The sequence below is a fragment of the Glandiceps talaboti genome, chromosome 6 (assembly GCF_964340395.1).
Source record: "Glandiceps talaboti chromosome 6, keGlaTala1.1, whole genome shotgun sequence".
Classification (NCBI taxonomy): Eukaryota; Metazoa; Hemichordata; class Enteropneusta; family Spengelidae; genus Glandiceps; species Glandiceps talaboti.
In genome coordinates, this window is record NC_135554.1 from 15,933,092 (window position 1) to 15,949,391 (window position 16,300).

Genomic DNA, 16,300 nt, shown 5'->3' on the forward strand with positions numbered 1-16,300 from the left:
CTACTGGATATTTACACCATCTCTAGCATTGTAACTAGTCTTAATTACACTGAGCTATCTTGGATCAGATATCTGCATGGTGGATAACTTTAATAAAAAGTTTGTCTTTCAGCGCAGTTATAAGTTGCACTAATAGTAATATACTAAATACTAATATCTAGCTGGAAAGAAACTTTGTATATAACAGTAAAAATGTAGTTAGCTGCTGATTCGGCCATGTTTAATTTCCCACAATTCCCTGTAATGTCAAAGGTCATGAAGTATGGTATGCCATATTGTTATATCTTAAAGCAGGAGGATAGCAATTTACAAACATTTCAACACATATTGTAAACTATAATTATATATTCTAAGAGCTTGTAAAGGTTCATATTTATTTATCTTTGTTTCATAGTCTGAATTGTTTTATGCAAATAGTGATATGGTAAATGTTTTCTTGTCAACAGACTCAAGTAATTCAGGAGGGGAAAATATGTACTCAATGATGAAACCAGTACCAGGGAGCAGCATGCCAGGAGTGAGTATCTAAGATTATATATTTTGCTTAAAATTCCCAAGAGTGGATTTACTTATAAAGCTAGAAGAGGTAATAGCCAAGTTCTGAAATCATCGTTCAACAAGTTAAATTCAAATTTCATGGTTTTAAAATGAGGTTGATTCTTTTATGATTTGATGGCCGACCATGTTTGATTTCCCACAATGCCATTCAATGTCAAAGGTCACTTAAGTATTCAAACTTTGCCACATACATCAGATAACTCAATTTGACATAAGAGTATTGAATGATGCCAACTTATAAATACTAAAACACATCTGTTGATGTCTGTTAAATGAGCAAATTTGACCAGATATTACGACGACAGCTAAAATGTCAAGGAAAGAACAATTAATTTCTGATGTGTTGGTTCAAAAGAATTACAAGTAAATACAATTGTTTGATAACAAAGTAATGTTTTGTTGGAGAAATGATTCAAATTATCACTCTATAATTTGCTTACCTACAAATTGTCATGGACACTTTCAATCCCATTAAAGTCATCTTTTACCTTTTGTTGCCATGGTGAGTTACCTTTGACCTTGCCTTTTCCATATAAAGATAATTTCACTTTCTCTGGTCCAGCGATCAATGACCTTTCACCTTTTCCTTCCAAGAGTAACTTTCATTTCACTTCACTATTCCATGATAATTATTTTTCTGTCATTTCTTTCCTATAATGTGCTAATGTGCCTCATACTTCCCGTAACAAGTTACCCTTTCTGTTTCCATGGCGGGTAATCATTGACCTTTTTCCTATCCATGACAAGCTAACTTTCACTTCTGTTTCCATGGTGAGCTACCTTTGATCTTTCTGGACCCATGGTGACTTTATGTTTTGCCCTTTATATTTCCATGGTGTTTACCTGTCGCCTCTTCTTTCCCATGCATCACCTTTGACCTTTCTGTACCCTGCGCGAGTTCAACTCTGACCTTTGTTTCCATGATGAGTCACCTTTGACCTTTCTGTAACTGATGAGTTCACCTTTGACCTTTCTGTTACCATGGTGCATTCACTTTTGAACTTTCCATGATGAATTACACACTTACACTTTCTTTGTATTGCTGTCACAGGATTTTCCAATGGGATCAGGGCCTGACGGACCCATGGGAGGCATGGGAGGTCAGAACATGCCAACCATGAATGGTAAGTGACTTCAATTAATCATAGTGTGGTTCTCTTTTGTAGTTTTTCAAACAACAGTGTGTGGATGTCAGTCAGTAAATATTGGTGTAATACATCTCAAACTAGTACTGCTTCTATAAATGCTAAAATCTCTCTGTAGTCATTCTTTTTAAAAAGTAAACATTTCATTGATGTTATACATGAATGCTGTTATTGATGGAATGGTATGAAGACTTGCAAGTTTTGTTTACAATAGTAAATACAGAAATGTGTAAAATTCATTCAAAAAGATGACAATATTGAGACAAACTTACCCATGCTAAGGGTTTGATGAAGAATCTACATGCATCAATGTCGTATACACAATGTATGTACACATCAGCTGTGATATAATTATATACCCACTGTTTGTACACAACTATTGTGTTAAGGCTTTCTTTCTAAATAAGTGGCAACTCTCATTCTATTTTGACTTATAACTTTTTCCCAACATTCAAGCATATTTTGACCTTTTTCCAAGTCATTTCCAAATCCTTTTCTGATATTGACTGTGTTATTGTATACATGTATGGCATGGATGGTGACTGAGTTTCTATAAAAATAAAGGAATTAGAAATGATGTACATACAGCCGTCAATAAATGTAGTACATAAATAACCATCAATGTGAGATCGGGTTCTCTCGCTAATAAGACCATATAAAGGAGTAACCAAACACAATAACTACCAAAAATATTGGGACAATGGAATTAATAACACTAGTAAATATAGACCTTGCAAGCTATTTTTCAAAAATGTACTGGCACAAGGTTCAAATATGCGGAATGCGGAAAAATGTTCACTTTCTAAACTGTGTTTGAACACACCATGGTCTGAAGGTGTTTGGAGAACAGCGCTGTACCCCTGGCTTTTTACATAGTCTTTTATTCCACTGTACATTTTAATGAAATGAAATTAACATAACAATACAATATATCCTTTTGTTTTATGAATTTTGTGCAACTGTAGGGAGGCGAGATCAATAGTTCAATGTAGGATAAAAAACAACTTCTTTAGTTAGGCCTCAGAACCCCCACCCCACCCCACCCAACAAAATTTGTCAAAATTGAAAATGTTTTGGACAGCACAATCAATTTCAAATCAGTATGTAGTAGTATGTAGTGCTATGAATACAAAGCGAGTATGTAGTTAACAAAAAATCGTTCTTTTGTTGACACTTTACTTATTTTAGTGCCATGCATTTACTGTAGCGAAAATTCTTCTATTTCTCAATTTGATTACATTTGTTTTAAAGATATTTAGGGATACAGACAGATCCATTAAAAGTAGAATTGAATTTGTAGGATGAGAACTAAAAAATCCCCCCCCCCCCCCCCCCGTAGTGTTTACAGTTAAAAGTATACATTTCAGTGAATGAATACATGTTTACTTTTGAGATTGTTGAATATGATGTAAACGCATCTGTCAATGTACAGTAGAGTTTATCCCTAGATATTGTTACACGTCTGTCTGTGATTTTACAAGACAGCTTTCTGTAGATGAGATGTCTTAACCATTTTTCCCCCTGTACAGGTGAGCTGGATGGCATACCAAAGAGTTCACCAAACAGTGTAGGTCCTGGTCCGGGACCTGGCACACCAAGGGAAGAAAATACTGACATTGGTGGCCAATTCTTACCACCTTTTCAAGACAATGTAAGTGTTGTGTCTGAGTATTCTGATATTCAGAGCTGCTGATCACGCCCCTCGCGGAAGATCGGAATAATCAGTACAGGGAGATCGGATGTATAACGAAATGCTGTGACGTTCGTTGTACATGGACAATGTTTAGTTTCTCTTGTTCCAAAAAAAAAAAGCAGGGTATTTTGTTACAAGGAGTACTACCATAGGGTTGGTAGCACAAAGTTTGCTTTCTCCAAATTGATTTGTTTCCCCAGGGCAGTTCTGTGTTATGTTTCCTCAAACAGATGACGCGTCGCTGTTTGAGAAAATGCAATATGATTGATTGGCAGGCTGGCTTAATCCAAATACAAGTACCTCTGTAGTCAGCAACAAGTGACAAACTGGTTATAGTCTGCATGGTAATACTTACCGATATAAAAAATCCAAACCTACTTATCTCTGTCTTGACGTAACTGCTTCTTTCTTTCTTCTGTGCAAATAAAAAAAAAAGGTTCTTTATTTTCCTTTGCTTCAGTGTTAGGCATTGTTTTATCTACTTACGTCCGGGTTGGCGGGAAGGTCCGAATTTTTTTCTTAACAAACTTTTGTTGACTCTCTTTGCCAGGACCATAACGAATCAGCAGCGATACTTAAGATCAAAGAGAGCATGCAAGAAGAGGCAAAAAGATTTGAGAAAGACACACCGTCAGATCATCCCGAATATTACATGCAATAATATATTATCTGTTTGTTCTTGGAATTAGATGAAATCTCAACACAAGACCTGTGTATCCAAACATAAATGTATAGTATTCTCATAACTCATTTCAAGAAAAAAAAAAATTCATGTTATTTTTTAGTTTCTGTTGTGTATCCTTTATGGAGCTACAGTGTGTTAGCAGAGCATAAAGCTGACTGGGGTCTGAAGGGACATTCCTTGTAGAGTAGTAGAACTAGGAGGCAGCACTGTTCATCTTCAACTTTAAAAAAATATACATCCTAAAAATCTATTTAAAAAAAAAAAGAATCTGCTAATCCAACTCAATTCAAACAACAAATTATGGCAGCTCAATTGCCTATATTTTGCAATTTGTAGCAATTCTAGCGATAGTTCAAAAAAAATTGTGAAATAAAATTGTAGACTCCAAGAGATATCTCTTCAAACTTTTGTACAGTTTTCATTTCAGACATGTCTGCCTCAAAATGTATCCTTGGAAAAATGAACTGCCAGAGAAATTTTTTTTAAAAAGTTCTGATTTTGAGTTTTTTCGCCATTTAGTAATTACGAACCCAGATCTAGCTTTATGCTACTGCATCCCTGGTACAGATCCATTGCTACATTATAAAAAAAAAAACTGTGTATTTTGTCTCTAGGTCAAATTTGTCAGTATATTTTTATTTATTTCTTGCTCTTCACAGCTGTTTGTATAATATTCCTTTTTTTTCTCCTTTGCAAAATCAAATGCAATGGATACAGCATTATATTTAAAGAGAAAAAAGAAAAAAAAAAAGATAAACCAGTTGTAAAAACCAGTTGTTCTTACTGCTGTGTCTACAGAGGACTGTGCAATAGCCAAAAATGGTCAAATTTGTGATTATACCATTATGGTTTTTGTTTTTAAAAATTGTAGTTAACCACGAGGGTTGTATGAGTAGGGTGCTCCAGGGAAACTAACGCTGTGTGTCTGTAGAGGAAGCATAATTACTTTGGCCACAATGTGGGAGAATGAATGAATGTCTAACTACTACCACCTTTTCAGCTCAAGTATATGCCCCATGGAAGGTAACCATTCTTAGCAAACAGCGTAGTTTTGATCTCAATTCATGCTATGGCTGCGATGGTCATTTTTACCTCACAGCTGCATCAGATATTTTTAAAAAGTCACTTCTTCAATGAAATGCAGACTGCAGCTTTTTGTTCAATGAAATTCCAAACACTTCAATTCAGGAAAGTAACCATGCTTTGTCTTGTAGATAGTTATCAAATGACTGCTTGTGATTGGTTGCTGTAGTCATGTGGTGAACATGTGACAGAGGACTCTGATCAGGTGGTATTAGATACTAGTAGCTGATTGGCTGTCACAGTTGACCGAATTCAAAATTTTGCTATGAGCTCCAATAGAAGACGTGCATTCATTCTCCTGTATTTTGCCAGCACCTTGTATAGAACCACCCACCATATCTGTTTTGATCCCTGAGGTATTTGTACCACTTTTACTTCTGTGATATATATATATGACTCTAATCACGACAACGTCAACTCAGAATTTAAACAAATAAAAAAAAGAAAGAGAGAATCACCGTGTAGATTTCTGATTATTTTCTAGAAAGTTGCTTTTTTAAAACTCCAGAGAAACGTTACAAAGATTGAAAAATGATGTATTTATACATTAGAATAAATGTGCGTGTGGCTGTATTTGTAGCCAAGAAGATTATTCATGTCTGGTATGACTTTTCATTTGCTTGTAGCCCTATATTTCTTGGCTTTTTTTGTCCAACTTGTATTAAATTTCCCATGACAGGCTGAATTACTTTGAAACAAGTCAAAATATCAATAATCCACTAAAAAGGTCATTCTATGCTGGTTAATGTGTTTTTTCCTGTCTCTTTTTATATATATTTTTCATTTTTACTGTCAAATGTCACAAATATTTTGTATCGGAGAAAGGTCTTCAACGAAAAAAAAAATAAATGCCTGAAAAGTTCTTTAACAAACAAGGAGACACTATTTCTGTATGTTATATTGAAGTTAGTTGTGGTCTGTGATACATTACAAAAAAAGGACAGAGTTGTTGAGGAGAGAGAAGAAATCCCAAACAAACTAAACTCTAAGTGATTAACATATCAGACATCCGGTGTAGAGTTCCTAGGATTCAGAATATTTTGTTTTTTGAAAGATAAAAAAAGTCCAATTAATTTTACTTAAGTTTTAGATAGAAACAAAAGAAAAGTGTATGTACTATATGTATGTGAAATTATGTTTTTGTGTTTTTTTGCTCGTTGTTGTGGGGGTTTAAGATAGTTTTTAATGTATATCCCCACCATATCCCATTCTTATTGTATCAGGAATACAGTTTGAAATTGTTGCATTAGTATGATGCCCAAGTTTATCAAGTTAATGTAACCATTTCAAGATGTATTTCAATCTATCACATGGTACCATCAGCTGTAGATCTTCTCACCCTAGGTTTTTTTCTGTCATTCCATCTTATTTTTTAAACTCCAAAAAGTGACAGGGTCCACTCCAAGTTAGATGAGCACAAGATGATGGGCATTGTTGCCACCCACACTCTACCGTTCAATCTTATTTTTAAAGACAAAAATGTAAAACAGTACAATATTGCTCTGTATATTGCATTAACATTATAAATAGTTATTTTAGAGAAATATGACAATTATCCTTTTGGGTGGCATGAACCTAGATGTGTTATCAGTTTTGTTGAAAACTTGCAATGTTTGCTGCCCTCAGTGGCGATACATGGAATACTTTCGTTTTTTTCTTTATTCCCAAAACAATGTCTGTGCATGTCTCCCCACTGAGGTTGCAACAAGCACAAGTAGAAGTGTATTGTTCATTTTTAACCCATAACAAGTTGTCTGTGTTGTCATACTATTAATAGGACATTGTAGATTTTGACAAAATACAACTGTTTGTGATAATTATTGTGTGTATGGCAATATTATATTATTGAAGATTGACCAGGAAGAGTATCTTTTTAAAAACAAATACATGACAAATAAGTGAAGTCCCATTATTTTGGAGTGGTACTTAGGCAACCTTGTCTGTCGTACCTTCAACATTTGTTGGCAGTATTATGTAGTTGAAAATCTCATCATACCTAAGGAGTCCTGAAAGAAAATCTGACAGCTGAGGAGTCCTTTACATCCATCAGTTTATTTGTATGTTGTGTGTACTTTGTTCTGTACAAGATAACCCTACAAACCCATCCCAATCTTTTAGATGCAGAATTCTCCATTAAAATAAGAGCAAAACTTTGAAAATATATTACTGTGTCCGTGTCGTTATTTTCTCTTTGTTGCCAATTTTTGGTGTTTTGTGTTACCAGCTGACTGCCTATTGAGATATAAAATAGGCTGTTGATAGTAACTGCAAGTATTAGTCGTAATGTTTGTCATTATTTTCAACTTGTTGTTGTTGTACTTGATAAAGTATGTATGATGAAATCTTATTCTAAAAATGTACTGTTTGTTGATAAACAGTCAAGTTCTGTTAATGTTCTTGCACTGGTATACTAGTATTAGGCCAAAAAAGCAACCCAAAGAATTGTTTCTTGTCAGCCGGCATATCACTTCAATACCACTGCATCGTTTTTTCTTGTGTGTGTTTGTTCAGCCCATGCAGTCTGTAGATCTGTGGGAACACAAAAATAACCCTCCGTACTTCAGTGCAGACAACAAGCAAATGACATCTGCCCCACACATGCACACTTGCTCTAAAGTACTAAATAAAAAGAACAGTTACCGTAACTGCCATAAATAGTAGAATGAGTGACAGGTTTGTTGAGAATTTTAAAAAAATCACATCGTCCCACCATTTTAGACAAACTGTCCTGACCAGAATCAGTTCTTTTTTTTCTTGGCCTCGGAATAATTTTAAGTCACTGGGATGATTTCCTCATCAGTGCTACATGTTTTAATGTTTTACACAATATCCACAATGATAATCTCTCTCATATTGAAGTAACAAACCAAATAACTCATATTTTGTCAATGATTTCAAAACCCAATTTTGTTTTAATTCAGCGTTTGATAATTATATACAATCATTAAAATTTTGTTTTCTTGTTTGACAAACCTTGGTACGCTTCATTAAACTGCTGTTACACCAGTATCAAGACATGACTATTGATAGTGTTTGTACTAGCTATGTAGTTCTCCATACATTTATAAATGTGTAATCAAATACAATAAACTGAAGACAGTACCACAATTGTTATATATTAAGTGGAATCAGACAAAGGGGTGGTATAAAGTTAAATATACATGATTTCTACTAAACTAAAATCAACACAAAAATCATACATGTACACATGTTCTACAACAAGTACTCATGGTAAATCGTACATGTCTACACATTCTGATAAAATTACACATGGTACTATACAGGAACATTACAATATGGACAAAACAACACACGATACTATACAGGAATGTTACAATATGGACCACCAGTTAACAAATCAGTCGGCAAAACATATGTACATCTATTATTGGAGTTGTATTAGTTTAGGTAGACTATGTACTTTGATTACATGAACCTGTATAATGAAATAAAGTTATCTTTTGGATTCTGTTAATTAAGTGAGTATGCTTAACTCACAGATTCCAACTATGTATCTTTAATTCATTACACTTACAAAATGGAGTCAAGTAGCAATTTCTATTCTACTATGAACCAGTATATTTAGTATTTACAACAAAAAAGAACATTATAGCATTAGCCATTCCATTCAGATATCAAGCCTGTGATATGGTTAGTGTCTATCATATCTAACATGCAAATTCACATTTCATATCTATTCACTGTCGATTCACATTGGTTTACCCTATCATTCACTACTGAACACTTTGATGCACTGGTTTCTTATATCACTGACTACTGAACACTTTGATACAGTGGTTTACCCTATCATTCACTACTGAACAGTTTGATACAATGGTTTCTCTATCACTTACTACTGAACACTTTGATACAGTGATTTACCATATCATTCACTACTGAACACTTTGATACAATGGTTTCTCTATCACTCACTACTGAACACTTTGATACAGTGGTGTACCCTATCACTCACTACTGAACACTTTGATATAGTGGTTTAGCCTATCATTCACTACTGAACAGTTTGATACAATGGTTTCTCTATCACTTACTACTGAACACTTTGATACAGTGATTTACCATATCATTCACTACTGAACACTTTGATACAATGGTTTCTCTATCACTCACTACTGAACACTTTGATACAGTGGTGTACCCTATCACTCACTACTGAACACTTTGATATAGTGGTTTAGCCTATCACTCACTACTGAACACTTTGATACACTGGTTTACCCTATCATTCACTACTGAACACTTTGATACAGTGGTTTCCCATATCACTCACTACTGAACACTTTGATACAGTGGTTTACCCTATCATTCACTACTGAACACTTTGATAGTGGTTTCCCCTATCACTCACTACTGAACACTTTGATGCACTGGTTTCCCCTATCACTCACTACTGAACACTTTGATATAGTGGTTTAGCCTATCACTCACTACTGAACACTTTGAACATTGGTTTACCATATCATTCACTACTGAACACTTTGATACAATGGTTTCTCTATCACTCACTACTGAACACTTTGATACAATGGTTTAGCCTATCATTCACTACTGAACACTTTGATACAGTGGTTTACCCTATCATTCACTACTGAACACTTTGATAGTGGTTTCCCATATCACTCACTACTGAACACTTTGATGGACTGGTTTCTTATATCACTGACTACTAAACACTTTGATACAGTGGTTTACCCTATCATTCACTACTGAACACTATGATACAATGGTTTCTCTGACTACTGAACTCTTTGAACATTGGTTTACCATATCATTCACTACTGAACACTTTGATACAATGGTTTCTCTATCACTCACTACTGAACACTTTGATACAATGGTTTAGCCTATCATTCACTACTGAACACTTTGATACAGTGGTTTACCCTATCATTCACTACTGAACACTTTGATAGTGGTTTCCCCTATCACTCACTACTGAACACTTTGATGGACTGGTTTCTTATATCACTGACTACTGAACACTTTGATACAGTGGTTTACCATATCATTCACCACTGAACACTATGATACAATGGTTTCTCTGACTACTGAACACTTTGATACAGTGGTTTACCCTATCATTCACTACTGAACTGTTTGATACAATGGTTTCTCTATCACTTACTACTGAACACTTTGATACAGTGATTTACCATATCATTCACTACTGAACACTTTGATACAATGGTTTATCTATCACTCACTACTGAACACTTTGATACAATGGTTTAGCCTATCATTAACTACTGAACATTTTGATACAATGGTTTAGCCTATCATTCACTACTGATCACTTTGATACAGTGGTTTACCCTATCACTCACTACTGAACACTTTGATACAATGGTTTAGCCTATCACTCACTACTGAACACTTTGATACAATGGTTTACCCTATCATTCACTACTGAACACTTTGATACAGTGGTTTCCCATATCACTCACTACTGAACACTTTGATACTGTAGTTTACCCTATCACTCACTACTGAACACTTTGATATAGTGGTTTAGCCTATCACTCACTACTGAACACTTTGATACAATGGTTTACTCTATCATTCACTACTGAACACTTTGATACACTTGTTTCCCATATCACTCACTACTGAACACTTTGATACAGTGGTTTACCCTATCATTCACTACTGAACACTGTGATAAACTTGTTTCCCATATCACTCACTACTGAACACTTTTATACAGTGGTTTACCCTATCACTCACTACTGAACACTTTGATACACTGGTTTCCCTTATCACTGACCACTGAACACTTTGATACACTGGTTTCCCTTATCACTCACTACTACTTTGCAGTGTTCATCATTGGTTGTACAAATTCCTTCCAGCTCAAATTCTTTGTTCTCACCATTATCAATACGACTATTGAATCTACCTGTTTTCACATCATATTTGACAACTGACCCTTCCTTAGTGTCACATACATACACATTTCCCTTCTCATCAGTACTCACACCATTTGCATAGCTGAACTGATCACTCATAATCTTGACATTATGTAAATGTTTACCATCAGCATCATACGACTGAATGCACTTATTACTATAATAACCATTGTCTACTACAATCACATTTCCATTCCTATCAATAGTGATGCCAGCTGGGAATTCCAGCGCACCTTTCCCGCTATCAGGGCCACCAAATGAAGTAACATACTTACCATCTTGTGTGTATATTCTACAACACTCTGCCCTCATATCAAGTACATAGACTCTACCATTAATGGGACTGATGGCAATATGTCGTAACTCTTCAGATTCTTTTTCTCCAAAGCATCTAATCAACTTTCCATTCTCATCACACACGAAGACCTGATTACAACCAAGGGATGTGATAAAGATGTGCCCTTTCTCTGACACTGCTACATACACAGGCTCTATAGATGTAGGGGAATTAGTGAAGTAGATCACCCTTACATGTTGGCCATATATTGTGAATACTTGCAATCTCTTATTCGATCGATCACACACTAAAACATTTCCCTTATATAAGGTAACACCCCAGGGAGATCTGACCTCTCCAATCCTTGAACCGTGGCTACTGAATTTACACAACAGCTTTTCTGGTTTGGAGGGAGTGACTTGAATGGTAAGTGGCGACAGTTTATCAGCTTTGTCATCCACACTCACACTTACACGATAATCCCCCTTTACCTCCCCTCTCCCTATCACTGAAATGCTGCCATCTTCACTACAATAGTTAACATTCACTTTATGGGTTTTATAATGAGGATCAATGATTTCACCTTTGACACTTTCCTTATTCAATTTCACTCTTTTATCTTTACTTGTCACAGTTACTCGTATCTCATCGCCAACTTTCGGAAACTTTGAATAATCAATTATCTCATATTCATAAGAAGACAAGTCAAGTTCTCCTAAGCATTCAGTCTGACAGAATTCCTGATATGGATGGAATTCTACACAGTCACTTTCCAGTGGGGTCTGATCTGTGGATGTCATCATCAGTTCTTGTATCTGTGACGTCATTCCCACTTTGGCTGATATCAACTGTGCATCATTCCCATACTGCATCATTTTCTCAGCAACATCGGATGCATTGGAAAGAACATCCTCGGTGTTGGTGAGCTCTTTAAGTTGTGCCTGTAGCATGGTTTTCCTGTTTTCATGTTCATCTGCTAGCTGCTCTAAGAGTTCGTTCTTCTCTTCCTGTATTTGTCTTGTAACTTCGTCAATCATCTTTTTTGTGTGTGCTTTGATTTTCTTCTCTTCTGTTTTGAAGTTCCTGTCAACTGAATCCACCATCTCAGTGCTGTACCATGCGTTTACTCTTGTTTGCTTCTTTCTCTTTCATTTTCATCTTCTCCACCATCTTTATCAGATACTTCTTGTACTCTAAAGCCACCTCTTTAAGATATCTGTATTTATGCTTAGGTTTAGGGTGATCAAGAAGAGTGCATTCATTACAGATTTCAACATCACAACTATCACAGTAGTACTTAACCTGGTTGTGTTGGTGACTAGAACAATACACAGGAGGCTGTACTGCTGCAGGGTTCTCTATCTTTGTCTTCTCAAACTCTCCAAGCATCATGAGGCTATGAGTACGAGTTAGTGGAATATTCCTGTGAGCATCTGTACAGGATTGGCAGAGACTCATTGCACAGTCAATACACCTGTGTGAAGCCGCACTCTTTTTACAACCACCACATTTCTTTGCTTTTGCTGTATCGACGTCTCGTTTGTTGAACTGATCAACCAACTGATCCATGAAAAAGTTATGAGATATTGCTTGAACTCCACCATCGGGTAACTTGCAACGGCGTCTGCAAATTGGACAGTTAAGTTTACCCGTCTTCTTGACCAAGGTCACAAGACAGTGTTCACAAAAAGTGTGTAAACACGGAAGGAGTTTTGCTTTCTTGTATCTTTCGATGCAAATTGTACAGACCAGAAATTTATCGTCTATGTCCTGTAGGAATTTTGTTTCTCCGCCAGTAGCCATGATGCGATATATCACTGTTGTTTGATGAACGTGGTACAAAGTTCTGAGATGTGGCTATCGATCACGTGATAAATTTCGTTTAATTTGTATCAGTGGGGTCTTCTAGGAACTGGATACTGTTTGACAGAAACGAAAGAGACAAAATATCACGTACAGAATTCCAAACATTTAATATCATTGATTGCATACGGCACAAAAATACAAGGCTTTGCATAGTTCAGAATATCTTGCGTACACAGGACTGTTAAAATTATATGATTCAATACAGTTACTATGGAAAAAAACAACTAAGCTTTTTTTACGCGTTTTCAGTCAAAGGCGAGAGATAAATTACCTATTATATTTCTGTTATAGCGCACATCTAGCCATGGTTGCTACATAGTAGAGAGTGCTGTAGAGAGAGTCTATTTGTTGTGGCACGGCATATAACCAACTGGAACTAAATTTACAATAAATACAAAACGTCGCCAAGTACAAAATGTCTCCCTTTGTAAAGTAAAGCAATTCAACAGTTGATTCCGAGCGATTGTACAGGTAACTTGTTATAGACCATAAACTAGCGTTGACGGTCCTTTATGTTCAATTCTATACACGGAATCCATTTACATGTTTCGTATATTGAAAAATGAAGGTACTAGAAATATATAAGCAGTCATGTAGCGGTTTCGAGGGCAACAGTACCACAACACATAAAAAACCCAGTACATATAACAGCTCGAAACACTGCGATTGGCCAGTCTCTTTTGTGAACAATCTTTAGAAATTAGTTTAACATGTAATGCAGTGTGCATACGATTCAACTTTGGTCGGCAGAAGTTGAAAAGTACTCGTTAACGTACAGCCCGGGCGTCACTATTATATAGCTTACCTTTACCAGTACGGTCTGTCCTCAACTGACCGATTGTGTTTGCTGATCCCTCGAATATTTGGAAGTACTTATGCGCAGACGTAGACGTACACCCTGCCCCTGGAATTATCCCTGGACGACATGACGACTAGTTCTATTAAAGTGGTCGAAGTTCATCGAACTTCTGTGAGTAGTTTATGTCGGTTTCTATGGTGTACAAGGCATTGTGCACATTTAAACTACACTTATGACGTCATCGTATTATTGTTTGCAGTGTTTATTCTCAAGAATCGCCAGGAAAGAGGCGATTCTGGCAGAACCACCGGTGGTTCTTACAACACCATGTGTGCGAAATGTGTGCGAAAAGAACAAGTCAGACAAATACAGGTGCATCGCATTTAAATTATTCAACCAACTGTCGTTTATTCAAAGTACATTCGCAAATTATTTATGTGGGTATGTTGATGTGGATATTGATACCAGGATATTGTATACCATCGTGATCGGTACTCGATACTTTCAAATTCTCACCAGTGTGGCTACACGTATCAGTCTTTAGCTTCTTTCCCAGGGTCATCTGGCAACGTGCCCCTGTAAATTACACAGTGCAAAAAGATTGAGAATGTGCATCATTATATTTAATGGCTACTATTATAAGTATTCATTCAGCTAATAACATTGGTAGTCAGATGACAATTTGTAACAAGTATGTCTCAAGTACAAGTGATATCATTTATGTAGACGATTTCGCACATTTAAATTGCAATAGTACACGCTGATCAGAACCTGCATTGTACTATTCTAGAGAAACTTATGAAAAATTCCGGCCAACATTTACCTTGAACTATATCACTTATCTCTTCCTTTTGAGCATCAGCAGTTCTTTTGTAATTCCTGACGGCGAGACTTTTATGGCCAGTTTTTTCCTGAATGAGTTGTTCATCAACATCAACACCACTTTCATAGAGACGAGTTGCAGCTGTAGCACGCAGTGAATGGTTAGACCTGAATCCATCGAATCCTGCTTTGGTACATAGTGTGCCGACAACAGAGTTGAGTTGGTTATGACCCATGATTCTCGAAGAAAACCACACATCTTGCGTTGGTTTCTTTAGTGGGTAGAGATAAAACGCACCATCCGGGCGATCGAAGGGTTAGGGCTTCGAAAACATTGCGCTTTCGCCAGATGATACATGCACGCTGTTATGCAAATCGCTATCATTTTGCCAGGTGATTTCAAACAAAAGAAGAGTGAGAGGTTGGTTCTGGAGAACCTAGCGGTAGCGACCATTCCGTGTTTAGCTATGCTCAAGAGTGATGGGGAGTATAGTTCGTTAACCGTCATATGGTTTGTGAACGTGTGATTTAAGTCAGATAACCACCGCACCCTCGGCGTTTCTGGAATCGAATTGCCTCGGTCTTCGACCTCGGCGATTCGATTCCAGAAACACCTCGGTTTTGGTGGTTATCTATTACAGACACTGATTTGAAGTCTTCACAATTTTGAACAATAATGGACACGTAATCTAAATGAGTGTTCTTATAATCTTTTCGCCGTTTTCTGCCCTTCCTAGCAAAATGTATTAGATATAAGGGAGCCGTCATTATTTACGGTTGGGGGGGGGGGGGGCGGAGGAATTGGTTGATGAGAAGTGGGAATTCAACTGCCCCCCCCCCCCATCCTGCAGGGAAAAATCAATAACCCCCCCCCCACCTGACTTTAGAAATTGGGATGACCCCCCCCCCCCCCCCATTTCCATTATAAGGCTTATACATGAAGTGGTAGGTATTAAAGAGAGGAAATTATATTATTTATATTGCTACAATTGTATTATTAATGATTATTGGGGTACTTACAAATCAACTTCATTTCAGTAAGAATACTTATTAAGAGCATACCGCCATGAGCCAGCTCTTCTAACCCCCCCCCCCCCTTGTCACAACAATTGATTCAGTCTGACTGTCACAGTCACTTTCCTCACTCTCACTGTCAAGGTCTCTCATTACAACATCATCTTCATCACTGTCATCTGGCCCACTTTCAACACAATATTTTGTTTTTGAAAGCTTTGCATTGTCAACTGTACCAATCATAATGATAACTTGATGTGGATATTACCAATATGTGATTTTTTAGATGTAATTGTTTTTAAGTGTTTGGCTGATGTTATTGACTGCATGCAGGGTTGAAGGTTTCTTTCGAAGTTTTCAGGGTAATGAATGCTTTATGATCTGTACAAGTAGCAGTTGTTTTACAGTATACAGTAAATGTAATATGTACA

The 16,300-nt window shown here is 36.4% G+C and overlaps 2 protein-coding genes across 5 annotated transcripts in view; one reads left to right on the top strand and one right to left on the bottom strand.

Annotated features, from left to right (window-relative positions):
* Positions 1-7,306, top strand: part of LOC144436487 (single-stranded DNA-binding protein 2-like) — a 104,283-nt gene extending 96,977 nt beyond the window's left edge. For all 4 annotated transcript variants that reach the window (XM_078125288.1, XM_078125289.1, XM_078125291.1 and 1 more), the window contains 4 exons: positions 447-517; positions 1,610-1,682; positions 3,233-3,354; positions 3,947-7,306. In XM_078125288.1, the coding sequence (XP_077981414.1) occupies positions 447-517; positions 1,610-1,682; positions 3,233-3,354; positions 3,947-4,057 (377 nt within the window). In that variant the 3' untranslated portion in view covers positions 4,058-7,306. The remainder of the gene's footprint in view (positions 1-446; positions 518-1,609; positions 1,683-3,232; positions 3,355-3,946) is intronic.
* Positions 7,307-12,472: 5,166 nt separating this feature from the next.
* On the bottom strand, positions 12,473-13,171 carry LOC144436900 (E3 ubiquitin-protein ligase TRIM56-like). Its single transcript, XM_078125762.1, has one exon. The coding sequence runs from the start codon at positions 13,169-13,171 to the stop codon at positions 12,473-12,475; it is 699 nt and encodes a 232-aa protein (XP_077981888.1).
* Positions 13,172-16,300: the final 3,129 nt, after the last annotated feature.